General features: G+C 51.9%; 7 protein-coding genes across 7 annotated transcripts; 4 read left to right on the top strand and 3 right to left on the bottom strand.

Annotated features, from left to right (window-relative positions):
* Positions 1-2: 2 nt before the first annotated feature.
* On the bottom strand, positions 3-2,500 carry BO95DRAFT_448044 (ENTH domain-containing protein). Its single transcript, XM_025587758.1, has 5 exons — positions 2,267-2,500; positions 2,135-2,166; positions 1,961-2,040; positions 1,798-1,879; positions 3-1,700 (listed from the first exon to the last, which is right to left on the bottom strand). The coding sequence occupies exons 1-5, from the start codon at positions 2,346-2,348 to the stop codon at positions 330-332; spliced, it is 1,647 nt and encodes a 548-aa protein (XP_025436857.1). The 5' UTR covers positions 2,349-2,500; the 3' UTR covers positions 3-329.
* A 394-nt stretch (positions 2,501-2,894) lies between these two features.
* Positions 2,895-8,793, bottom strand: BO95DRAFT_20606 (putative Ras GTPase activating protein). Its single transcript, XM_025581071.1, has 3 exons — positions 4,291-8,793; positions 3,962-4,240; positions 2,895-3,908 (listed from the first exon to the last, which is right to left on the bottom strand). Exons 1-3 carry the CDS (start codon positions 8,642-8,644, stop codon positions 3,019-3,021), a joined length of 5,523 nt encoding a protein of 1,840 aa, XP_025436856.1. The 5' UTR covers positions 8,645-8,793; the 3' UTR covers positions 2,895-3,018.
* A 1,980-nt stretch (positions 8,794-10,773) lies between these two features.
* Positions 10,774-12,985, top strand: BO95DRAFT_448040 (putative IMP dehydrogenase). The gene is made up of 3 exons (XM_025587757.1): positions 10,774-11,094; positions 11,152-11,460; positions 11,658-12,985. The coding sequence occupies exons 1-3, from the start codon at positions 10,905-10,907 to the stop codon at positions 12,797-12,799; spliced, it is 1,641 nt and encodes a 546-aa protein (XP_025436855.1). The 5' UTR covers positions 10,774-10,904; the 3' UTR covers positions 12,800-12,985.
* Positions 12,986-13,258: 273 nt separating this feature from the next.
* Positions 13,259-14,987, top strand: BO95DRAFT_448038 (NUDIX hydrolase). The gene is made up of 3 exons (XM_025587756.1): positions 13,259-13,580; positions 13,654-14,006; positions 14,106-14,987. Exons 1-3 carry the CDS (start codon positions 13,522-13,524, stop codon positions 14,708-14,710), a joined length of 1,017 nt encoding a protein of 338 aa, XP_025436854.1. The 5' UTR covers positions 13,259-13,521; the 3' UTR covers positions 14,711-14,987.
* A 351-nt stretch (positions 14,988-15,338) lies between these two features.
* rps21 (40S ribosomal protein eS21) lies at positions 15,339-16,099 on the top strand (the record flags this gene model as incomplete). Its single annotated transcript, XM_025583164.1, has 2 exons — positions 15,339-15,370; positions 15,865-16,099. 2 exons carry the CDS (start codon positions 15,339-15,341, stop codon positions 16,097-16,099), a joined length of 267 nt encoding a protein of 88 aa, XP_025436853.1.
* BO95DRAFT_20578 (uncharacterized protein) lies at positions 15,978-16,388 on the top strand. Its single transcript, XM_025581070.1, has one exon. The coding sequence runs from the start codon at positions 16,109-16,111 to the stop codon at positions 16,343-16,345; it is 237 nt and encodes a 78-aa protein (XP_025436852.1). The 5' UTR covers positions 15,978-16,108; the 3' UTR covers positions 16,346-16,388.
* A 744-nt stretch (positions 16,389-17,132) lies between these two features.
* On the bottom strand, positions 17,133-18,860 carry BO95DRAFT_448036 (phenylalanine--tRNA ligase subunit alpha). The gene has a single exon (XM_025587755.1). The coding sequence runs from the start codon at positions 18,754-18,756 to the stop codon at positions 17,278-17,280; it is 1,479 nt and encodes a 492-aa protein (XP_025436851.1). The 5' UTR covers positions 18,757-18,860; the 3' UTR covers positions 17,133-17,277.
* Between the last annotated feature and the right edge of the window lie 5,141 nt (positions 18,861-24,001).

Here is a 24,001-nt window from a genome sequence, read left to right as displayed (position 1 = left end):
ACCTCTCATACCGAATCATCTAGACAACAGAAGCAAAGCGAAAGCAACATAAGTAATCTCCCAAGTATAGACACAAGCATGATACCACAAGAAATGAAACACAAAGAAAAAGGAAAAAAAGATATGCTTGCTATTTTGTAAGCGACACGAAAGAAAAAGAATGCCAAAATCTCTCGAGATGATTTTTCCAGATGACAAACAGAAGAAAAAATATTGAAGCAAAAAGCAAATCGTACTACGGTATAACATTGGCCCCAAGAAAAGAAGATAGCACACCAAGTAGAAAAGAAGAATTAAAAACCAAAGGCAAGTAATCATCCATCCCTAACTTAGCCTAGCAAATCATCAAACGCCGAACTACCACCACCCGTCGACTTTGAGCCACCGCCGTACTGACTCTGCGATGGCGAGGTCACATTGCTCGATGCGGGCGCGCCCCAGATTCCGGCACTGGCTTTCTCCTTGGCCATGCTGGCTAGGTTGGGTCCGCGGCTGGCGTTGGCGTTGGCCTTTGCGAGACCCGCGCTGGCGCTGGCGGAGGACCAGATGGATCCGAAGGCGTCGCCGCCGGAAGGTTTGGAGGCGGCGGTGGGCTTGGATCCGGCGGAGGCGGTCGTCGTGGTAGAGGTGAAGGAGGAGGTCGAGGGCATGCCGGGCCGGTGGCCGGAGACGGTGTTGCCGCCGCCGCCGCCGCCGCCGCCGAGAGGGGGCTGGCCGGCGGAGACGGAGGTGAAGTAGTTGGGGGTGGCGGCTTGGAAGCCGCTGGGTCTGGGTTGCGCTTGGGCGGGCTTGTGCGGTTGCGCCAGAGAGCTTTGGGACAGGGTGGGCGAGGCAACGGTGCTCGAGGTCGGGGTCGGCGTCATCGACGTGAATCCGACGATGCCGCTCAGGTTCGACCCTTGGATGCCAGATACAGGCTTGGGCGCGGCGAATTGCGTGCTGGAGGTTGTGCTGACGGTGGATGCGGGGCCGGGGATGGAGAACTGCGCGGAAGATGCCGGGGCGGGCGCCGGGGTGGCAGATTGGAAGTCGTCGAAGTCATCGTCGTCGGCGGTGTTGGTGTTGAGGATGTCGAGACCGCTGCTGGCGCTGGCTCCCGCGGGCTGTTTCGACGTGGACGCTGTCGTTGCGACCGGCTCTTCGCTGAAATCGAATAGGTCGGGCTCGGGCGCCTTGGGCTTCGGAGGCTCCGGTTGCTTCGCTGGACGAGCGCGAGGAGGGCTAGCTGCGCGGCGCCGTGTGGGAGCGGCATCGGCTTCATCGTATTCATCATACTCATCGAAGCGGTTCGAGCGACTACCAGAGTCGTTGAAATCGCCTGTGTTGCCTCCGAAGCCGCCGCCATCACCATATACACCACCACTGTATCCTCCAAAGGAGAGACTTTCGCTGCCAAAGCCTCCGTATCTGCCAGAGCCCGAGCTCGACATCCCACCGCTGATGTGTGAACCTCCCTCAAACCCGCCGAATTTGTTCTTGTTGGTCCGCGCCTTCTTCCTCTCCGAGCGAATCAAGTCGACGTCACCGAGCAGCTTGACCAATTCCGACGATCGATTGCGTACGTTGATACCCTGGTCCTTTCCATTCTGATCGATGAAGTGGAATTGGCGAAGCATGCGGAGGAGTGACATGTGGGAGCGCGCATCGTCAACGACGCGCTCGGAACCATTCTTGACCAAGAATTCCAGAAGCTGGAGAGCCTATTGTCCGCGGAAGAGTCAACCGTCAGCCAGGGCCCCCAGAGGAAATGCTGACAAAACCTGTTTCGACGACATGCTGTGAGCGGGCAAAACTGACCTTGTAGATCTGCCGCCATTCCTCGGCGGTCTTGTCTGTGAAGCGCTTGTAAATCATAGGCATAATCTCATTAAGCAATTGACTGGGTGCATCGGCGTCTTATCAGCAACTATACTCTCACCAGTGAATGCGACAGGGGCGGGGAGCAATGGAGGCGACTGACTAGCTGTGCGTTCCGCTCGCAATTTCGTGCATCAGTGAGTTGGAAGCACCCCATGGCTCGTTGTTCGTAGCTTCGCGAACCTGCTTGGTGTAAGTGCGGTGCTCATCACTACCACGGCCTTTGTCCGGAGATCAGGGGAGCGGGGCGGAAGTGCCGGGGAGAGGAACGACGGACCTTGGCCTCCATTTCAGTGTAGTTCATGACAGCTAAGGCAGTTAATTACATTGTTTGACCCGATAAGAACGTGTTACAAGCAAGCAAGAGAGCTGGCGCATAAAAAACGGGCTTCGCCAACAGGAGACCTACCATTCTGGACCTTGCGGACACCCGCCTTGAGATCATACAAGGTCAGGTTGCTGACCTGGTCTTTGAGACTCGAGAAATCCATGGCGCCTTGAGCAGAACAGGCTGTTTTGGTTTCAAAACACGCGATCAAATGACAGCCGACAAACAAGAAGCACAGGGAAGAATGCTGGACAGTTGACCAGTGAAAGGGAATTGAACGGGGTCTCTTGAGGGGGATTGGAAAGTACAAGTAGGACGGACATGTTGTTTCATCGACTCCAGCTGGCATCGATCGCCGTTTGGGCCCGAAGACGTCACGTGGCAGCCCCTGACCCGACAATCGCTGCGTCATCCTCTTTTCACTACTAGCAACAACGATTTACTTCCGCACGCTGACTTCAAGAAAAGGGACTGACCATGACTCATTATTGTTTCCACAGCAGTCCAAACATGCAATACGTACAGCTTAGCATAAAAGCTACACACATAAGATCATCAAATCATCATAGAATAGACATGCACTGAGTATCATCGAAGGAATGAAAAGGAAAAGAAAAAAAAAAGAAAGAAAGAAAGCAGAACAACGAACACAAGGGGTAATCTTCGAAAATAAGGAGCTCGTCTCTGTGCATCAAACTCGCCGAGCTCTCGTCATGTTCAACATGCTATAACAGGAAAAGAGGTGGGATATCACAATGGCATAAGAGGGTAGAGGATGGATATAGAGTGAAAATGAAAAGATAAGAAACAACATCATGTTACGAGGTCCCCAATTATTCATTGTAGAACTTCCTCATGATGAGATGCAAGAAAAGGTTGACGTTCACCCGAAGCTGTCCGTCGAAGAAGTCAAGGAACTGCATGTTGTTGAACTGAGCCTGGAGCAGGTCATCCAATGGCACCTGGGCATTGGCGCCTGGGATCATCATCGGTCCACTGCTGCCATCCAGAGTGAAAACACCAACTTCGTTACTCGAGATCGTGAGGTCGACGCGGTCCCATTGGCGCTCGGTGTATCCTTTCCAATGCACAAGAACACCCTTGTCGGCCAGGTTGCGAGCCGAGTATTTATAAGAGCCAAACTTGAAAACCTTGCCCGACTTCTGAAGCTCACGTTGGTGGTCCCATTGCTTGGTGAAAGGCATGAGGAACCTCTTCTTTCCCTTCTTGTTCTGTAGGGTGATCATGGCCTGTTCGATATAATCATTGTACGTCTTCAGCTGCTGATCCAGCCAGACAGCTTGGTCGTTGAGACGTGTAAGCGTCATTCGTGCGCTATCCAACTCCCGCTCCCGTTGGATTCTCCGGCGGTGCTTGGTTCGGATATCGATAGCGATCGCGTTCAGAAGATCCTGATAATAGTTGTCACGGCGGATCTTTCCAGTGTGTTCGAGGTGCAAGATATTCTCGAGTGCCGTCCGCTTAAGTTCGGAGTAACTCATGGAAGCAATGTCAACCATCGTGTTGGCCTCCGCATATGCGCTTCGCCTGGTGTTGTTTGCACTCAGTTCATCGCGCACCAGCATCATCCATTTCTCCTCGTCTTCGTCGGTAGGTGGCTTGACCATGATCTCCAATAAATTGGCACCCGTCTGAACTCTGATGATGTAGAGGATGCATCGTTTTGTTTCCATGAACAAAGCCTTGACATCTGCCTCCGGGTCTAGATTGCAAGTCAGCTATCAACACGCATTGGCCGGGTTTCAAAACACTCACCTTCAACCTGTGCAAGCTTAGGATTCAGTGTGAGACTGATTTCGGAGGAGTTGACACTCATCAACTCGCTCTCATTGGATTTCACATTTCCGAGGTCACGGATGACTTCTTTCAGGATATCATCTTGGGTTGGGCACATGTACTGTATCTCACTGGCGACGAGTTGATGGATGGAGAAAATATCGGACATCTTGATGTACAAGGTGGGCTTTGTCTTGGCGTAGAGGTCATTAAACTCATCAATGTCGAAATAATCCTCTGCATTCTGAACAGAAATCACTATACAACAGTCAGCTCTGGAAGAAACTCTTGTACATGTTTCAACTTACTGTCACCCCAGATCTGGCCAAGCCGTTGAATTGAGTCACCGATATAACTGTTCAACGGTTGGAGGTAGACATTCTCCGCACCGAAAAGTCGTCCAGAAGCGACTTGCGCAATCACCTTGGCGATCTCAGAAAGGTTTCGCTTCTGCTCCTGAGTCAAACCTCGATCTACCACACCGTACTTCTCGGGTTCGAAAATGGCAGGCTGGAAATAATTCCTCCACACCCAATGGCCAACAGTCTGGAGGATAAATCCAGGATCTTCGTTGGAGAATCTTGCCAGCAAGCTCTCATACATCTCTTTTGCAATATACCGAATGCCGAAGGGCATCCGATACAGTAGCTCTTCAAAGGCGGAGAAAAATTGGTCGGCGATATCACGAAGGTCCTGAAGATTTTGGATGAAGGTCGCCCTAGTTTCTGGATCTCGAATGGCCTCCTCTCGAGGAATGTCAGGTCGACGCCTGCTTCTCTTTCCGGTCCGCAGCTCCTCGTTATTGATTGCGGAACGATAGATCTGCATTGGGTCACTTTCCAGGTCCAACTCCGGGTTTTCGATGATGTTCTCCCGAACGACAGGACCCAGCGTATCCCGCATGAACTTGCGGTCTCGGGGAGACTTGATATAAGATGCGAAGAGTTTGTTCCAGAACGCATTGCAGCGCAAGTATTCGTGCAGTGAGTCGAAGCTCTCGATTTCTTCCCGCGCGGAACGTGCGAGCAGCCTAATCAAGTAGTACTCCTCTCGCCTCTTTTGCGAATAACCAAAAAGCCCCATCATCAAGTGTCTGATCCGCTCGTATTCCTTCTCAGAGGTGTTGAGCTCACGCAGACGCCGGAAGAGCTTGGCCAAGTATTGCGATTGAGTCTGAAGAAGGAAGAAGAATACCTGGTATTGTTCAAGTTTTCTCCTTGACGTCTTGTTCAGGGCTTTGAGGTCGAAGGGGTCTGTAGACGAGATTTCTCTGTTGGGCAGCAGGCTACCAACGTGGCCGCCGAAGTGCTTTTGGTGCTTGACGACTTCGTCAAGGGTGATCTTGTTCTTTACCAGCAGAGCGATCTTGATATCGAGCTGGCTGATGTACTGTTCCGCTAGCTCGTTTTGTCGAACTTGCTGGACTACCAACTTTCTTGTTCGCTCAAACTCAATCTCCTCGTCGAAGTCAAATTCGCTGTCATTCAACAGATGCACGAAGCCTTTGACAGTTCCTACTGGAGGATTCTTGCCGGTAGTAAGACTCTTGTATGCTTGGCCCTGAATTCTTCCTCGCACATAGCTTTGCGCTTTGATAACCTTTTCCATATTTTGGCGATAATATTGACGTTTCTCTTCGAATTTCGAGCGGACCAAGTATCCACGTATGTGCGATTGGAGCTCAATGACGACATCTTCTTCAGCAGCAAGGTCTGCCAGCATTTGGCCAACTTCAACCCGGATCAGCATCGCTCGAATTTGTGCCTGCAACTGGCTAACTTCATCCTCACAGTCCTCGAGCTCGTCCAGATCTCCGCCAACCTTGATTCTAAGCACTGCCGCACGAGCGAGGGCCTGAAGATGTGTGATCACCAGTGCTTCATCCTGCAAGGCGTCGGCGTCGGTTGCCAACCGTCTCCTGAGGATGGAGCCTCGACCCATAGATTGTAATTCCAGGATGGAAGTCTCTACTTCTGCCAGTGCTGCTTTCTGCGACCGGATCTCAGACCGGATCACATTCGCTCTCGTTATGCTCTGAAGTTGAATTACCGCCTGCGTATGCTCATTGAGGTCTTGTCGAAGCTGCTCAAGGGCTGTTCTCACTGCCCCTCCACGAGCCAGTGATTGAAGCGATACACACTCGCTAGTCGTCTCCTCGAGCGCTACCGCTTGTTGATGCTGACGCTCTCTTAGCGCACGGCCTCGAGCAATCGATTGAAGAGTAGTAATGGCAGATAACTCAAGGGCAAGTGCTTCCTTTATCTCAGCAACGGACTTCCTTGTCAGCATCCCGCGGATTTTCCCTTGTAGAGACACCGTGAGCGCTTCAGTGCTACTAATCTCTGCGTTCTGCACATTCACCTTCTGCCGTAAGATGCCAGCTCTGATGATTGACTGGAGTGCTGTTATCTCATCTTCCGCCGACCGTGTGGCTTCATACAGCTCAGAGACTTGACTGCGTTGCAGAGTACCTCTGATATGTGCCTGCAGTGCCATGATACTGTCTTCCACGGAGCGTAGAGCTTCACTTTGCTGTGAGACTAGGATGCGTTGCAGGGCACCTCTGATATATGCTTGAAGTGTCGCAATGTTGTCCTCGGCGGAGTGCGCGGTTTCATATTGCTGCGAGACCTGGTTACGTTGCAGAGCTCCTCGGATAATCGCTTGAAGGGTGGTGATGCTACCCGCGGCAGAGTGAACAGCTTCCAGCTGCGTTGAGACTTGACTGCGCTGGAGAGCACCTCGGATCGCAGCTTGCAGTAGTCGGACCTCTTTTTCCGCGTATCTTGTATCCTCGTACATCTCAGATACAATCTTGCGCTGCAAGGCTCCTCTCAGCGCCGCCTGAATCTGTTTGATGCCAGATTCCTCCTTCCGAATCTGAGTTCGCAGATGGTCAACGTCGGCCCTTGCTTTGGCGCCGCGAATGAGGCTCTGTAGCTGCATGATGCCGATTTCGTTGGCCCGGTAGTGTTCCTGGACACTACTCTGGCGGCTTCGCACAAGGAATGCTCGGCAAAGCGCTTGGAGATTCGTGGCGAAGGCCTTCATATCCAAGCGATATTGAATGATTTGGCGGGCCCAGTCAGCGCGAATTCGGGATTGCAATTCCACCAAGAAAGGTTCAAAGTCCCAAAGGTCATTCATAAGATTCCCAAGCTTCAAGCGCGTCATTGCGCCTCTGATCTGAGCTTGAAAATCAGCAATTGACGCTTCGCTCTCATGCAACTCGCGCTGGATTCTCTCCTCTTCGGATTCTGGCTCCGGCTCCGGCTCCGGCTCAGGTTCTGCCCCGAAATTCGCAGCCATCCCCGAAAAGCTAGGCATGCTCACACCAGCCTTGTCGAGACCCTTCTGTGTTTGCTCCAGTTCATGGTGTTCGAATTCAAGCTGACCTACGAGATTACCCATGCGAAACTCAACAAGGCCTTTTTTGAACAACAGCCATGATAGAGCATGGACGCAGTGTATGACTTTGGGGATGTTCTTCTTCTCGTATAGATCAATCAGTTCGAACCTGAAAAGTTCGGGTAGTTCCACGTCGTCCAAGAATCGGAAAAACAGGGCGATATTGTCTGAGTGTCGATATTGAAGTTTCGGATGCCTGAATATTCGAATCGTTCGGTTGGGATTCATCGCTTGTACCACTTCTGCGAGCGTCACACCATCGCGAAGTGCTTCCTCTAGTTGCACGATCGGGGGGATTTGCTTCTGGATAACTTCCTCGATCCACTCTTTAGCTTCTCCAATATGGCACAGGTATTCGTAAGCCTGTAGGAATTGTCGCTGTTTGTCCATCCAATTGCCTGCCGCCCAGGCCGACGCGGGCTTCTTGCGCACGAGGCCGGAGCCATCTTTTTTAGCCACTGAGTCTGCTCTTTTCAAACGTCGTCGTCCCTGCAATCCTACCACAGAAGAGCTGTAGGTATCAAGACCGAATTCATTTGTTTCTCCCGACTTTGCGAATTTCGAAAGCGTGCGCAGGTGACCTGTCGATGATTTCTGAAACGTTTCGAGCTCAGGCGTCGAGAGGGTATGCGTGATTGGTGGAGGACTGGACAAGCTATGAGAATGTTGCGGTTTCATGTGAGGTCGGGTGTGAGGTGAAACCGTAGGCGGCTGCACGTCAAGCGGCGCTTCGCTTTTAGTCGGTGTGATTGAGGCGTGCGAGTCCGTATCTTTCAATTCTTCCATATCATGATGAAATGTGTTGCGAGAGGTGGGTGTTTGAGGGCGGTTTTCTTTCCAGTACTGCGGATGGTCGATAGTCTGACTGCGAGAATGGCGGTAAATGGACTGTTTATTCGAGGGGGCCGATGCATTGGGAGCTTGAGAGAGTGGTCGCAATGAGCGGCGGATGTTCTCGTATGTTGCGCCGGCATTGGACAAAGTTCCCACTTCGGAGCGCCCTCCGGCCATTTTGTCGGACGGAATCTTATTCAGTTCACTCTTCCCTCGTTTATGACTGATACTGGGCATTGACCCGATTGATGCACTCGATGAGACAGTACTGGTGCGACTGGGGGCAAATGAATTGGTGGAGGCAGTGTAGATAGACGAGCTTGTGGATGCTGTTGATCCATGGCGGAGTGGACTCGATGTTGTTTTTTCGTCTGCAAAATCCGTCTGCGTACGTCGGAGACTGGCTAGGTGGCTTGACATAACGGGTGCCGTTCCGTGGACGAGATTGTGAGAACCAATGGAAATATAAGATACTCGATCTCAATTGGCCGCATGCCTGCCTCTTCAAGCGAAGCAGTGAAACGGTAAAGAAGGATGTATAGAAAGGAAAATGTGTGTTAATTTGACGAAGGCGGAATGTTCATCAAGGACTTCTTCAGCTGGCAGGGCAAAGCGGCATGGTCCTATGGTAACCGGGGGAATTGGGCGGGAATTGGTTGATGCAGAAACGCAGGTCTGATTGGGCTGGAAACACCACCGATTCAGGGAAATTCGGTGTTCAATTGGGGACTGAATCACAATAAGGACTGCCGATTGTAAAAGTAAAAGCCAGACAAACCGCGTCGCTGTGAAATGGAACGAACTCCCTTACCAGCAGGAATAAATTGAAAGAAGAGGCTGAAGCAGCAGTAAGAACAAGAGGGAGGGAAGATTGATTAATCGGCAAGCAAGCGGGGGAGGTGGTTAGGGGAGGAGTGAGGGACTGGACGGGCAATAGTTTACTCTAACTAAATCGGAGGCAGGAACGGAACGCCCCCCCCCCCCCAGCCTCAGCCGAGTTGAAAACAAATCTCCCGATCAGGTATGGTGAGCACGGACATGTGACCGCGCCCCGATTACGATCGGAGTGACGTCGATCATTATTGCTCCAGCCACATTAATTCCGGTTTCAACAAGTCATATCCAAGATAACTGTTTCAGCTGAGATCAAAGGAAAAGAGGAATCGGTGTCTCGTGCAAGATCTGATCTATGACCATGCAAGTATCTATCAACAAGGTGCACGTGCAAGTCTGAGAGGTTTTGGCTCAACGTGCCCTGCTTAATCCATGTGGACGCCATGAATGGTGTTCCTTGTTGCAAAAACCTGGGCACAGCGGGCACGGATATATAATCCATGTTAATGGACGCGCCCAGGCACCAAACTCAATCAAGTTACCATGAATGTTACGGCCGTTGGGTTTGCCCATGTTGCACTCGCATGTTGTGGCTACATCGATGGGGTCTCAGTGCGGTTGTCTGATTCCTCAACGGTTGGGCAAAAAGAAAGGCAGTCACAGAGTGATTGCGCAAGGCATAGAATAAATCGCAGCATTGGCAAGCGACGGAATTTGACTGCAATGATATTCTAGCGCATTAACCCATGCTTGAAAAGGATTTCTATCAGCATCTGCCAAGATGCACCATTCGAGATGTAGGAAGCGACTTTCGATAATGGGATTTGCGAGACAATGTCAGACAGGTGGCCAAGGAGACCCAAGAATGGTCTAAATTAAATTCGGTTCGTGTTACTACACGAAAATACGCCTTTCAATTTCAATGGACAATTTCAATTTCTGCGGTCCGATAGAGCGGACATATAACGGAGCTAACTCCAGTACAGATCAGCTGGATAGATACCTTTTCAAAGGTAGTCTTCCTATTGGTGCCATCTTCTTTGTCGAAACACATCCTGAACACCCGACAATCTCCAGTAGCGTTACGGGAGTCCTCTTGAACAGTGTCAGACTGTCAGTACTCAAGACGGAACGATGCCGACTGTTCATTAGGCCGAGAGCCGTTAAGCCTATGCCATGCATAGGTAGCGCGGGCGGATGCTGGCGGCTAATTCTTATCGGGACTGACTGCCGATTACTTGGTAGTTGCAGTAAGCACTCCGTACTGCGGTACCACAGAGACCGCTAGTCTTTGACGGAGGTCTGTCTGATGGTTTCAGCTATTGTCACAAGCAAAAACAAGGTCCATGGAGGATACACCGGTACAGTAGCAATGGGTCAATGGGGATGGGGTGGTACCGCTAGTACCACTGTACCTGCGTGGTAGCACTAGACATGAACCGAATGGAATCTGCCGAAGAAAAATTTGATGCTCCTCACTAAGAAATCTCTAAGCGGGCGAGGACCGCTCCCGAGTCTGACTCACTCACCGCCCACGGGACACTTCGTTTAGCATCCAATCACGATGACAAATCAATCGAGTTCAGTGGCGCTAGACTGATTGCGGCATGGCACCGAGCAGGCGCCCTCCGATTAGCGTGTGCGGCGAAGAGCTCAAAAGCCAATTTTTTTCTCCTCCGATTTTTCTCTCTTTTTCTTTTCTTTCTTTTCTTTGGGAAAGGAAGACTTTCTCCATCAACAGAACGTTTCGATCGTCGATCTGTTGATTATCATCTTTGATCTTTGATCACATACTCTCTACAAGTTTTGATAGAAGCTGTAGAGTCTTTCTTTTTTCACATACACCATGACTTTTGCCAACGGTGACATTCCTGGACCGGCCATGAAGGCTGAGATCCAGGACTACACTAAGGCCCTGGAGGTCCTGCAGAAGGAGTACACCACCAGCGATGGTCTGGATATCGATACCCTGCTTGACTCTGACAAGCACGGTGCTTTGACCTACAACGACTTCCTGATCCTGCCCGGGTACATCGGTAAGGCGAGAATCTGGGCTCATCTCGTCGAACTGGGTTGCTGATGCCTCAGAATAGGCTTTCCTGCTTCAGATGTCACTCTCGACACCGCTGTCACTAAGCGTGTCTCTTTGAAGGTCCCCCTTCTCTCTTCCCCGATGGACACCGTCACTGAGCACAACATGGCCATTCACATGGCTCTCCTCGGTGGTCTGGGTGTTATCCACCACAACTGCTCTCCTCAGGACCAGGCCGAGATGGTCCGCAAGGTCAAGAGATACGAGAACGGTTTCATCTTGGACCCCGTTGTCCTCTCCCCTACCGCCACTGTCCGCGAGGCCAAGGAGCTCAAGGCCAAGTGGGGCTTCGGTGGTTTCCCCGTCACTGGTAAGTGATTACTTGATTCCCTGCGTATCCTTTCCAACATGATGATCAATCACTTTTTCTTTATAACTTTCGTTCCACTGGAGCAGCGAGAGCAGCACTGTAGAGACCAGTTTTATCTGACCTTAATTTCAATACTCATCGTCATTATCACTTTTTGTGCAAGTCGTTGATTCTAACATGATGATTGTCTACCACAGAGAACGGAACCCTCCGCTCCAAGCTCGTCGGCATGGTCACTTCTCGTGACATCCAGTTCCACCGCGATCTGGATGCCCCCGTTACTGCCATCATGTCCACCGACCTCGTCACCGCCCCGGCTGGTACCACTCTTGCCGAGGCCAACGAAGTCCTTCGCTCCTCCAAGAAGGGCAAGCTCCCCATTGTCGATACCAACGGCAACCTTGTCTCTCTCTTGTCTCGCAGTGACTTGATGAAGAACCTTCACTATCCCCTTGCGTCCAAGCTCCCTCAGTCCAAGCAGCTGATCGCTGCCGCCGCTATTGGTACCCGTGAGGAGGACAAGAACAGACTTAAGCTGCTTGTCGAGGCCGGTCTCGACATTGTCATCCTGGACAGCAGCCAGGGTAACAGCATGTACCAGATTGAGATGATCAAGTGGATCAAGCAGAACATCCCTGAGATTGATGTCATTGGTGGTAATGTTGTTACCCGTGAGCAGGCTGCTGCTCTCATCGCCGCCGGTGTCGATGGCCTGAGAATTGGCATGGGCAGCGGCAGTGCTTGCATCACCCAGGAGGTCATGGCTGTTGGCCGTCCTCAGGCTGCTTCCGTCCGCAGCGTTTCCAACTTCGCCGCTCGCTTCGGTGTTCCCTGTATCGCTGACGGTGGTGTCCAGAACGTTGGCCACATCGTCAAGGGCCTGGCTATGGGTGCCTCCACCGTCATGATGGGCGGTCTCTTGGCTGGTACCACCGAGTCCCCTGGTGAGTACTTCGTCAGCAAGGAGGGTCAGCTTGTCAAGGCCTACCGTGGTATGGGCAGTATCGCCGCCATGGAGGACAAGAAGGCTGGTGCTGGTGCCAAGGACAGCAAGGCCAGCAACGCTGGTACTGCCCGTTACTTCTCCGAGAAGGACTCCGTCCTCGTCGCCCAGGGTGTTGCTGGTTCCGTCCTTGACCGTGGATCGGTCACCAAGTTCGTTCCCTACCTCACCGCTGGTGTCCAGCACTCTCTGCAGGACATTGGTGTCAAGAGCCTGAAGGATCTTCACGATGGCGTCAACCAGGGCAAGGTTCGCTTCGAGATGAGAAGTGCTAGCGCTATGGCCGAGGGCAACGTCCACGGTCTGCACAGCTACGACAAGAAGCTCTACTCTTGAGCGGTGACAGCTTAAGTGTTTTGTTTTTGTCTTATATACCTTTTTATGCCTTCTGATTCTCTTGCATCTAAGAACCGTTTACCCTGTTTATATGATTGGTTACATGATGCTACGTGGTTGCTACGAAAAATAAAAAGCTTGGGTACGAGGGACTGGAGTTTGACGAGGAATAGTTCAGATCTTGCTTTATGATAATTCAATACATTTTCAAGAATTGGTTCTCTTCACTAGACTGCGAATTGTTCTCGCCTTCATTGTGGCCGTAAATCCAGAAGGTAAGAAGTATCTGTAGTTCCTTGGACAGCCCTACGAGTGCTGCAATCTATATCTCGTAGGTAGCCTCGGCCCCTACGATAAGCCCGAACGCGGGGTAGACCGCTTTCAAGTGGATGATGGTTCGTGGCTGCCAGGGGGCAGCAGATTAAGTACCTTTCGTTCGGCCCAACCCTCCGCTGGAAAGTCCCTGCAACGTGCCTGCACAAAGTAGTACTAACTGTAGCATAGCCATGGCCTCAATCCCGCTGGTAGTTCCCCGCTGTACTCCCCGGGTAATATACTCGACTTCCCCTCACCGCGTCGCAGTCGCCCGAGGTCCCCGGCTTCCAGCTTCTGGAAAGTATACCCCCCGGCCATTCACATGCTCCCATGACTATACGCCGCAAACCACATGGAGAGCAAGCTCCAATGTCCCACGATCCCAGCAGGCTGCTGCTACCCAAACAATGTCATCTTCAGCACCCAAACAGAGACCCAGCCCTGCTGTTCCGCGGCCCAGTTCTAGGTAAGCACGACGAATCCACAGACGTCTCTATTTTCAATGTATTGTTGTTCCCCCACCGCTAATCCCCGTGCAGCGTCATCCTGGTATCACCCAAAAACGAGATCCTCCTGCTTCACCGTGTCAAAACCTCGAACTCGTTTGCTTCTGCCCATGTATTCCCGGGAGGCAACCTCTCGGCTCAAGATGGCCAATGCCCGCCCGCTGAGGACCTCAAGCGCCACGATGATGGCCCGTGGTACCGCAACGCAGCCATCCGAGAGCTCTTCGAGGAGAGCGGCATTCTCCTCGCCAAGGATAAAGTTTCCGGCAAGATGCTCGCCGTCCCGGAAGAACAACGCGAATCGGGTCGACGCGCGATCCATCAAAACCAGACCACTTTCTTAGAGTGGCTGAAGCAGCAGAGTCTCAATGCGGTGCCGGATACAGGTAAGACACACGCCCATCTTGCACTTGACTACACTCGAAGGGGCAAAAGTTCAACCCAACTCCAGTGGAAGTTGTCTTCGCTAACTTGACCCTCAATAGATGGACTGATCCCGTTTACTCGATGGATTACCCCAACAACCAACTCCCGGCGATATACGACGCAGATGTACCTCTACTTCCTTCCACTTCCTGCGGAGGCTGAGAAGCCGGTCCTCGATGTAATCCCATCCCAGGGACAGCGGGAGGAAATCCAAGTTCCGACGAGCGACGGAGGAGTGGAGGTCACAGAGGCTCGATTTTTGCCTGCCTCGGAGTGGCTGCAGATGGCGCAAAAGGGCGACATTATACTGTTTCCGCCGCAGTTCCTCCTGCTGCATCTGGTGGCTGGCTTCTTGGACAAGGAGCCCTGCGTCGCCGCTTCGCTGCAGGAGCTGCACAGACGGCGGGCGGAACTTACTGAGTTTGTGAGCACCGGTCAGCCGCCGTGGTCGGAGAAGTGTATCTCCCCGAAGATGCTGAGGATGTCCTCTGACGGACGCACGGTGCTGGCGTTGGATCAGCCGGGCCTCGAACTTAGGGGGACGGATAAGCAAGGGGAGACGGAGCGGGTCGTGCTTGTGAGGTTCAAGCGAGGGGAGGCGCGCGAGTTGGAGGTGCGGTGGAAGCAGGACGCCTTCGAAGCCGAAGCGAAGAGTAACTTATGAGGGCATGGATGGGATGTGAATGCCGTGAAGATGGGACTCTCACTATGGACGAAGCAACTAGTCTGCATCCAAGCGGGACCTGATTTAATGGGGCACGCTACATCTTCCTAGATGGGCCTGTAACATGATCTTCCAACACTGCTTTTGAAACATGGCCAGCGCTTTTTCTACTTATGATATCCCGAGCGAGTCGCTGCTTCACACCCTACCATTTTTGAGACATAGGGATCTTTTGTTCACGGCTTCAAGGGCAGGGCAGCTTGGCCTGGTCGTCCTGCTATGCTTTTAATATTGAGAGTTCTACCCGCTCGCTATAATGGGTATGCAAATGGCTTCACATGTCAATCGCAAGGTACAGCAGCACAGCACAATGAGTGCATACTTAAGAGTACTCGTACCTCGCGGCTACCCGCACTAACCCAATCTGGCAAGAGCGGGCCTTACCTAATCAACGCCCAACCTTAGCGGCAAGCCCTCGACAAAGAATCACATGACCCACAACCGGGAAACGCAGAAAGTTGTCCGGGTCACTCATTTCACCCCATCCGCCCACCGTCTCAATTTCCCGCGCACCGCTCCGTTTTTCTCGTCAACCTCAAGTTCCTCACCACCCACCCAACTCGCCAAAATGGAGAACGACAAGGGAGAGATCGTCGATCTGTACGTACCCCTCTTTCCCTCCCTTTTTTTTTTGTGGTTTCCCCAAGGGGATGCGGAGGGGTTTGGACACCATGCATAGCGGAGAACAACCAGACGACAGCAGAGAACATGCGAACGGAGGGGAGGAAGCAGGGAATGAGCGGAGGAAATGATATGCGATATTCGACCTGGTCCGGTGGTTTTCTCCATGCGATGAAAACGACCTAAAAAGATGAATGAGATAAGAGGTGGAATCGAATTTGGACAAAGTGCGCATATCATCTGATATGCGTTCTGAAACGTCTTTATCTGGACCAGGTCGAAGTCGCATATCAAAGTCTCTCTTCTCTGGTCCTGTCGTCTGGGAAAGAAAAAAATTTCTCCGCTATCGCCGAGTGTGCCCCAGTCTCCTGCGCAATCACCTTCAGCATCGTCCGCGTCCCGAGGCGGGCAGTTTGCGAAAAATCCACAATTACCAAAGCACACAACTAACCACATGGTCTCGTGTCTTCCAGCTACGTGCCCCGCAAGTGCAGCGCCACCAACCGCATCATCAAGGCCAACGACCACGCTTCCGTGCAGATCTCCATCGCCAAGGTTGACGAGAACGGCCGCTACACCGGCGAGAACCAGACCTACGCTCTGTGCGGTTTCATCCGCGCCCGTGGTGAGAGCGATGACTCCCTGAACCGCCTCACCCAGCGTGACGGCTACCTCAAGAACGTCTGGACCGCCAGCCGCCAGCGCTAAGCGGACGGTATGTCACTGGGCGGTGTTTCCAATTTTTATGGGTTTTTTGATGTCGGGTATTTGGTGATGGTAAGCCCCTCTTTTCTCTTTCTCGCGGGGACAGACACTGCCGCTTCGGGTTTCCAACAGCCGGTGTTCTCCCATCATCTGAAACCTACATCAGAAACCATGCTAACTTTATCGTGTGACAGGATGAGATGTTATGGTCAACATCATGATATATCTTATATCCAAAAAAGAACTTGAATGAAAGAAAAACTTCAATAAAAATCCACACCCGCCCCTTTATACCCGGCAACACAACCGTCCCTTCTCACTTATCTGCCTGCCTTTTATCTCCTGATCCTCTTCTTAGAGTCAGTCACATGTAGAACTTCTCTCAATATCCCCGCCTCCCTATGTACTTTCTTAAAGTTCTCCCTAAACCGGCATATCAAACCCCTTCCTCCCGCCCTTTCGGACCTGGATCGATTGGTTCCCCCCTCCCACGTGGGGAATCCAAACATCCAGCCCCGACTCCCCATGCGCGAGGAAAAGGTTGAAGACCTAGTAGAGTAGAATCTACAGTCTCCCCCAACATTGCCGGAGATTACTACATACCTCCGCCTGCTGAAGAGCCACTGTCGCAGAGTTCGTGCACTGGGGCACAGATACGGGTGGAACATTTCTCGTTCCTATTGTTCTTCTAGTCTTGGTACTTAGTCTTAGTACTTGTCTGAGCATGCATCTTCATTCAAATCCAGCACACTCCTGCAAAGGCAGGCATTGATCCTCTGATTCCCGAGTGGGTGGGTGAGTGTTCGACTCATTCGTTGTCTTGAATTTGTGGTAGTCTTTTATAACATCATGTCACGAAATAAAAAAGACAGCACCATTACTTTCGAACGTCTTTGCATTTCAACATGAGATAAAAGAAAAGGTTTAAGTTATGATGCTGACCCCCGTTTTTTTAAAGATTTCCTATCTAAACCCCGAGACATGAGATCGGTATCTATATTTGCTGGCTTGCACTCTTTTTCGCTTTTTTAGTCCTTCTCCAATCTGACGGCCGGGTTGCTCTCGATGAAGTTCAGGTCGACCTTGTGACCTAGCAATTCACGGATGTTGCTGACGCCGTATCTGTAGAGCAGAAAAGATAGGGGTTAGAGTTGGTGTTGCCTCAAAGGGGCAGGGCAGACTTACTTGATCATCGTGGGGCGCTCCAGACTCAGACCCCATCCGTACACCCGCATGTCCTTGGGGATGCCCATGGGCTCCAGCATCTCGGGCCGGAACATGCCACTGTTACCGATCTCGACCCACTTGCCCAGGCCGTTGTGGTAGCCGAAGATCTCCATGCTGGGCTCGGTGTAGGGGTTGTAGGCGGGCTTGAAGCGCAGCTGGTGGATGCCCATCTTGGCGAAGAAGACCTCCATGAAGCCGATGAGGCCGCCCAGCGTGAGGCCGTAGTCGGCGATGACACCCTCGATCTGGTGGAACTCGGCCAGGTGGGTGGCGTCGACGGCCTCGTTGCGGAAGACGCGGTCGATGCTGAAGTAGCGCGCGGGCCGCGGGTTGGCCGCCAGCTTGTGCAGCACGTAGGTCGAGACCGAGGTTGTGTGCGTGCGCAGCACCAGGCGCAGCGCCTCGTCGGCGTCCCAGGGGTAGCGGTAGCCGATCGAGCCGTATTTGCCCGTCTCGTGGACCGCGCGCACGTCGTCCCAGTATTGCTTGTAGTCGAGGGGCTTTGTAGGAGATGAAGAAGAGGAGGAGGATGTGGTGGGCTGGAGGGTCTTGATCTGGTGCGGGTCGTTGGCCGGGTCCTCGCGCGGGGGGTCGGCCTTGACGGGGTCGGCGATGTAGAAGGTGTCTTGGAGGTCGCGGGCGGGGTGTTGCTGGGGCACGAAGAGGGCGTCGAAGTTCCAGAAGCCCGTCTCGACGAAGCGGTTGGTCGGCATCTCCTCGAAGCCCATCTCGAAGAAGATGTTGCGGAACTCCTGGCGCACCTTGTTCAGCGGGTGGAAGGTGCCCGCCGGGGTGGGCGCGCCCTTGGCCTTGAAGTTGTACGGCTTCAGCTGCGCCGTCTTCCACGAGCCGTTCATCAGCATCTCCGCCGTCAGGTCGGTCTCCTCCTTGACGAACTCGCGGGCGTACTTGGGGCCCTTGGCAATCTGGAAGGTGATCACCTTCTGCACCGTCGCCAGCTTGCGCCGCTTCAGGTCCGTCAGGGCCTTCGCATCGGGCACCGCCTGCGTCTTCTGCACCGTCAGCAGCAGCTCGCGGGTCTCGTCGACGATCGTCTCGGTCGCCGCCCGCAGCACGTCCTTGTCCTTCTTGATCCACCCCTTCTTGAACGCATTGCCCTGGCCGACCTTGGCGGTGTCCTTGCCGACCACGCCCGGAAGGTCGCCAATCTTCAATCCATCCAGAGCCGCCAGCACGGCTTGGAAAACCTTGGCCTCGTGACTGCCATTAGTGGCGATCTCCTCACCCTCCGGCGTCAGGACGGCGATTTCCTTCTCGATGGTGTCATACTCGACCATCTGTCGGGAGGCTAGACGGTCGAGCGCAGCCTTGATATTTAGTGAGGGGGTCGAGGGGAAGGCTTCGCTGGAGAGGATGGAGGCGTCGGACGCAGACAGAGCGTCCAGAATGGGTTTCGTCATATCGGTCGCCATGACTGCAAGCCGTGGAGTCCCCAAGAAGGCGGAGTCCGAGGAATGTGGTGGGAAAAGGAGGAGGGGTTGAGTAGAGGAGGAGGACGGGTCTTGGAGGCACCGATCAGACACTGCCCACTTCACAATTATGACTCTTTTCGGGTACGCTCTTCAATTACGGCGGGCGATTGTGACCACCGCCGTCGTCCCGTGACCTGCCACCGGTCTAAACCCCGCCATTGCGGATTTGTTCTTCAATTGTTCTAAAGGGCGGATGCCAATTTGCCAAACGGACTACTTACTCTCTTTACTCGGATGAAGTACGGAGTACAGATGTATTCATCTGTGCAGGTCCACGGAGGTCCACGGACTAGACAAAACAAGTCCCATGATCTCGCCCAGGCCGTCAAGAGACCGACCGGCTCGAAATTAAATGCATTGTATCAGCATATGCCTGTGCAACCATGTATATTGACTATCGGTGACAGGTATGAGCAGATTGATCGGAATCATCCATGGTCGATTTGCGCATATACCCTTTCAACTGCAAGGGGCTTGGGCCCCAGGGTCACCCAAAACAAGAGCGAGGTCATGGACAGGAATGAAGGGTAACGTTATTCTTCGCTATTCTTCTGTTGAGGCTCTCTCCGTGTATTTGGGTCACGATCAAAACCATCCGTGCAAATTAGGTTCAATGGAGAGGCCCTTCAACCTTCGAGGGAGGATTCTGTTATCTACCCCGTGACAGACCCGGGCCAAGCCGTCAAAATCCTCTGTCAACGTTGTACGACATTAAATGCCAGGCCTGGAGTGTATAAAATGGTGGGCGGAAGATCCGAATGGACGGACGAGATATATTCTCGACCGAACCAAGGCAGTGATGACCACCAGGTGCAGTGATCCTTGGCCTGGGGAACCTCCCAAGATTGATTGGTGATGTGGGAACGGGGGTTAGGGGGATGAGATCCAATGATGCAGAAGCAGTTTCCACAGTCCTACACCATCCTTGGCGATGTGAAGGATTATTCCTTGCTTGTCCCGTGGTGGTGGTGGTGGTGGCTGGCAGCTGGCTGGATATACCAGACTGCATAGTACCCGTAGTAGACTACCTAAGAAGCGCAAGCATGGTTTCAACTTTCAACACTGGGCAACGGTAGACGAGGCCCAACACAGTTTAGCACGTCGCTAGTTCTCCAGGATGTAGACACCCCAGTAATTTATTCTTGACAGGCAGGGTTAGCGTCCACCTCAAAAGCAAGATTTAGGGGGCGGCAGCAGCAACTTTTGCTACTCTCGGCTTCCTTGGTGATAGCTTCCTTAGGAGTTTGACCAGCCAGGCCGGCTTCCAGCCTTCATCACTTACTACTGCTATTACTGCTAATCAATGGCTAGTATGTAGTCCTTCTTCACTCCCGCCTATTCCGTATCTATCTATCGATATGTCTACTGCTCGAGCAGAGTTACAGAGGTACAAAGAATAGTCAGTTACAGTAAGTTATCAATTGGTGCCTCTATTATCTGGCATTCATCGATCCTCGCATGATAATCCCGGACAGGTTTAGTTGGATGGGGCGACGAAAAGCTCTTCTCAGTATTGATCTTCATGATTGGCTTATCGGGGGTAATCGATGGGTCTTGCACGCGACCGTTGGGTCTGGAACTGGATCTCCCCGGGGGGGGAGGGATCGTGATAGATGAATGCTATCTGCTGTGTATATCTTCCAGGAAGCTGCTGATGAATCTTAAAGCAAGCACTCGGCTGGCTTCTTATTGTGCAAGCTCTCTACCAGTGTTCATACTTTATGTCTAAGTTAACAATGACGATCATGTCGCTGCCCCCATAGAAAAGACTTCGAGAAGAGGGTTAGGAGGATCCCATTCCCATGGTTCTTCCTCCAGCTGCTACTCCACCAGCCATCACCACCCAGCCGTGGCTGATGCCTATAGACAAAGACTTGGGTCATCGCCTAACACGGCTGGCAACCTAATTTGCACCGGCCGATGAACTGAACCTTGGGCGTTGAATTACTGTACTAAGATCACTATCGATTCCAGGACTGAACTTAATCATGTTAAGATTCAACCACCCCCCGGGCGAACGGGCGATGTCTCGGGCATGGACCTGTGCGCCTGGGCTGACGGTGCACAATAACGGGCGGGAAGATATGTATCAGAAACGAGAGATGAGAGAGCTAATACACCCACCTTCTCTTGTCGCGAGATGATACAACCAAGCAGGAAAATTTGAAGTATTAAGTCATAGATCAGTTTCTAGACCATCCACACCCAAGTTGTGCGGTGGCTAAGGCGCCCGAAACATCATCTCATGGGACAGAGGTGTCCTGTTCCTGCGGTGGTTTGCCTGTCCAGACCGGTCTGCCCTGCATCATTCCTGATATCCTCGACTCCGTTACCCTCTCTCATTTTACCTCACTGTCCATTCTCCTCCCGTCCTGCAGTTTTTTTTTTTTGTTCTGTTTCCCTCCGGTCACCAACCAGTCAGGTTGTTGTTGTTCGATTGTGATAGGTAGATACAGGCCAGGCCCGTCCTTCTTACGTCTCACCTGCCTTTGGAGCCACGGCAATACGAATGCCACTACGTAGTCGACTAGACGAATACCTGTTCTTTGCCCCCTCCCTCTGACACTTTTCTGCTTCATCTTACGTGGTGTGGAGGAGGAAGAGGAGGATAGGAAGGTGAATGAGGGGAGTATGACCAGTCCTGCTAATTCGGAGGTTGTAGGGGGAGGGGGTTTGGCCACAAACACGCGTGCATCGAGGTTTGCTTGTTTGATGCTGCGAATCGATGTCTTTCTGCAAGGCTTCGCTAGGCGGCAATTGTGGTAGGGTAGGTCATCTCTCCCTCCCTATGTGTACCCCAGGTGCAATGCAACTTGTTTCATTTTCGGTACTTCATGAATGTCATTGACTCAGTGCATAGATTTATTCAATGTTAGCAGCCCAAAGAGCCAATACTCTGCAGCCAAAGGAAACAGACACCCCTCCCTCCCTTCCTTGGATGTGAAATTCTTATGAAATGATCGGTAAGTTAATTAGTGAGCTGCCTGGTGCTTTCTGAACGCTCACAAAGCAGGGATGCCCGTGCGTTCGACTGCAGTAGCTACTATCTAGCAGTGGTGGTGGTCATTTGGTGGCGGTAAGGTACGGTATGGGCATCATGTTTCCTCCCCCTCTTCCTTCTTCCGTCTCTTTCCCTCGAACACTAGGTACAGTACTCCGTACTTACCTGTCTATCTATCTGTCCGTCCGTTCCTCTTGTATGCTCACGCGGCAAGGTCGCTTTCCGACACGCGCCAAGGGCGCACACACAGAAGAGCAGTTTGGTGACACAGGCAGAGAGGACTGGGAATTTTTTTTTCTCTCTTTCCCCGTCGTTTCTTTTTTTGGTTGGTGTGAGACACATTTGAAGGGACCACTTACTAGAATGGTATAAGTACTGTCCCTATGAGACATGATTATCCCGTGTTCGTTCTGGTTCAAGTGTGGCAGTTCACAGGAAAAGGGAAAAAGAAAAAAAAGAAAGGGCAGAAAAATAAGTAGTTCGGTCAGAGGTCCCCAGTCCCCACACCACGCGAGCTGAAAAATGCATTAGTGACTACTGTCATGTTATGAACTCTCCGTTGTTGATTCAACCAAGGGGGAAAGGCATTTCTAAGCCTCGGGAACCAAGGGTCGTTGTCATATCTCGGTACGGGGAGGGGGGAGGGAAAGAGGGAAACACCTCGGAGATTAGGTTAGATTATTTTTCAACTTAAGGTCTGCCGGTCTGTCGGTCTGTCAAAGAGAAGCAGTGGAAAATCAAAATGTCAAAATGCAGAGCGATGCGGAGTACAGAATAATATACAGATCAAGCTGTCGACTAGATGCTTACTTGTCTGTTTATCTGTACATTCCAGTTGCTCTTCCATTTTCTGTGCGGGGAGAAGGAGGGGGATGAAAATCAAGGAAAATTCTCCAGATCCTCCGGGTGAGAAGATCAACCGGTGACTGCCCAGTGGACTACTGGAGGAACTGTCCTGCGGCAGCGATCCCTTGATAATAAATACTTACTATACAATCTCTGAGGTTGAATGAGTGTTGTCTGTTCGCAATTGCTGCTTGCTTCTTTGTTCACCGATGAGAGGCGTGAAGATCGCTATCGATCATGTTGTCTCATCTAACCAGTTTAAGCATCTCAATACTTAGACACAAAAGAAAGCGTAGTAAGTCAATAGTACATATACATACCTAGTAGTACCTGCCTTACTCGGTGCTGAAGTACTCCATAATTTGGTGAGTACTCCGTGCAGTACCGCCAAACCCCCCTCTCCTCCCCTCCCTTCTTTCTCTCCATTACATTGCATCCGATCACGCCTTGTTGCTTTGCCTCATCGCCGGGCGCGTTGCTTCCATCCAGCCTCATTTGACTTGCACACATGGGACTCGGACAGGCCCTTCTTATTCGTACTTTTTCTGAGTAACTTTTCTATCTTATCATTCTTCTCTTCCTCACCATTATCCTGAGAACTGTAATTTGTTGTCATTTGCTCTGTCGGACGGCACACACTATTATGATTGATTGTGTCTTCACACACACACTCTCTCTGACTGCTGACTGATCCGACATTGTTTCTCTCCCCCCCTCCCCCTTTAACTCTCTCTCCCAATAGTAATCCCATTTCTTCTTCCCTCCCCGCTCGATCTCTAAGCTATTGCGCGCTGCGCTTTGTTTGGATCTACTTGAACCCGTCCATCTGTTGTCCGTCCGTTGAATCTTGTCCGGCTACTTTTCACCCAGCCTGTTGTCGGCTCTGGTTTCCAACCTTTGAAACTAGGTAGGTGCCTTTTGCCTGCCTTAATCCACCGACCGACACTGGCAGAGTCCACCACCTAACCTTACCTACCTGTCTGTCTGCCTACCGACTGTTTCTCAATTCTTCTTTTTTTCCTCCCCTTTTTGATTTTACCCATCCATAATCCACATCCCCCGAGGATCAACAACTTCTTTGAGCCTTCTTGGATCTTCGCGCCTACTCCACTCCATCGGGATAGACAGAAGACGGACAGAGAGATAGACACACAAACCACGAACCCCCCATGTCGTCTTAACACCGAGCCGATCTTCACCTTCACCTTTACCTTTACCTTTACCTACCTTCTTACCTTCTTTCAGAACATTCGTGTCACGAAACTACTCAACTCCCACTCTTGATTTCCCATCTAGGTAGGGAAGAACTTCTCTCTCTCTCTTCTCCCCGTCACCGTC

The sequence above is a fragment of the Aspergillus brunneoviolaceus genome (genome assembly GCF_003184695.1).
Source record: "Aspergillus brunneoviolaceus CBS 621.78 unplaced genomic scaffold BO95scaffold_104, whole genome shotgun sequence".
Classification (NCBI taxonomy): Eukaryota; Fungi; Ascomycota; class Eurotiomycetes; order Eurotiales; family Aspergillaceae; genus Aspergillus; species Aspergillus brunneoviolaceus.
The sequence above is the reverse complement of the archived record's forward strand: the minus strand, read 5'-3'. Positions and strand labels throughout refer to the sequence as shown.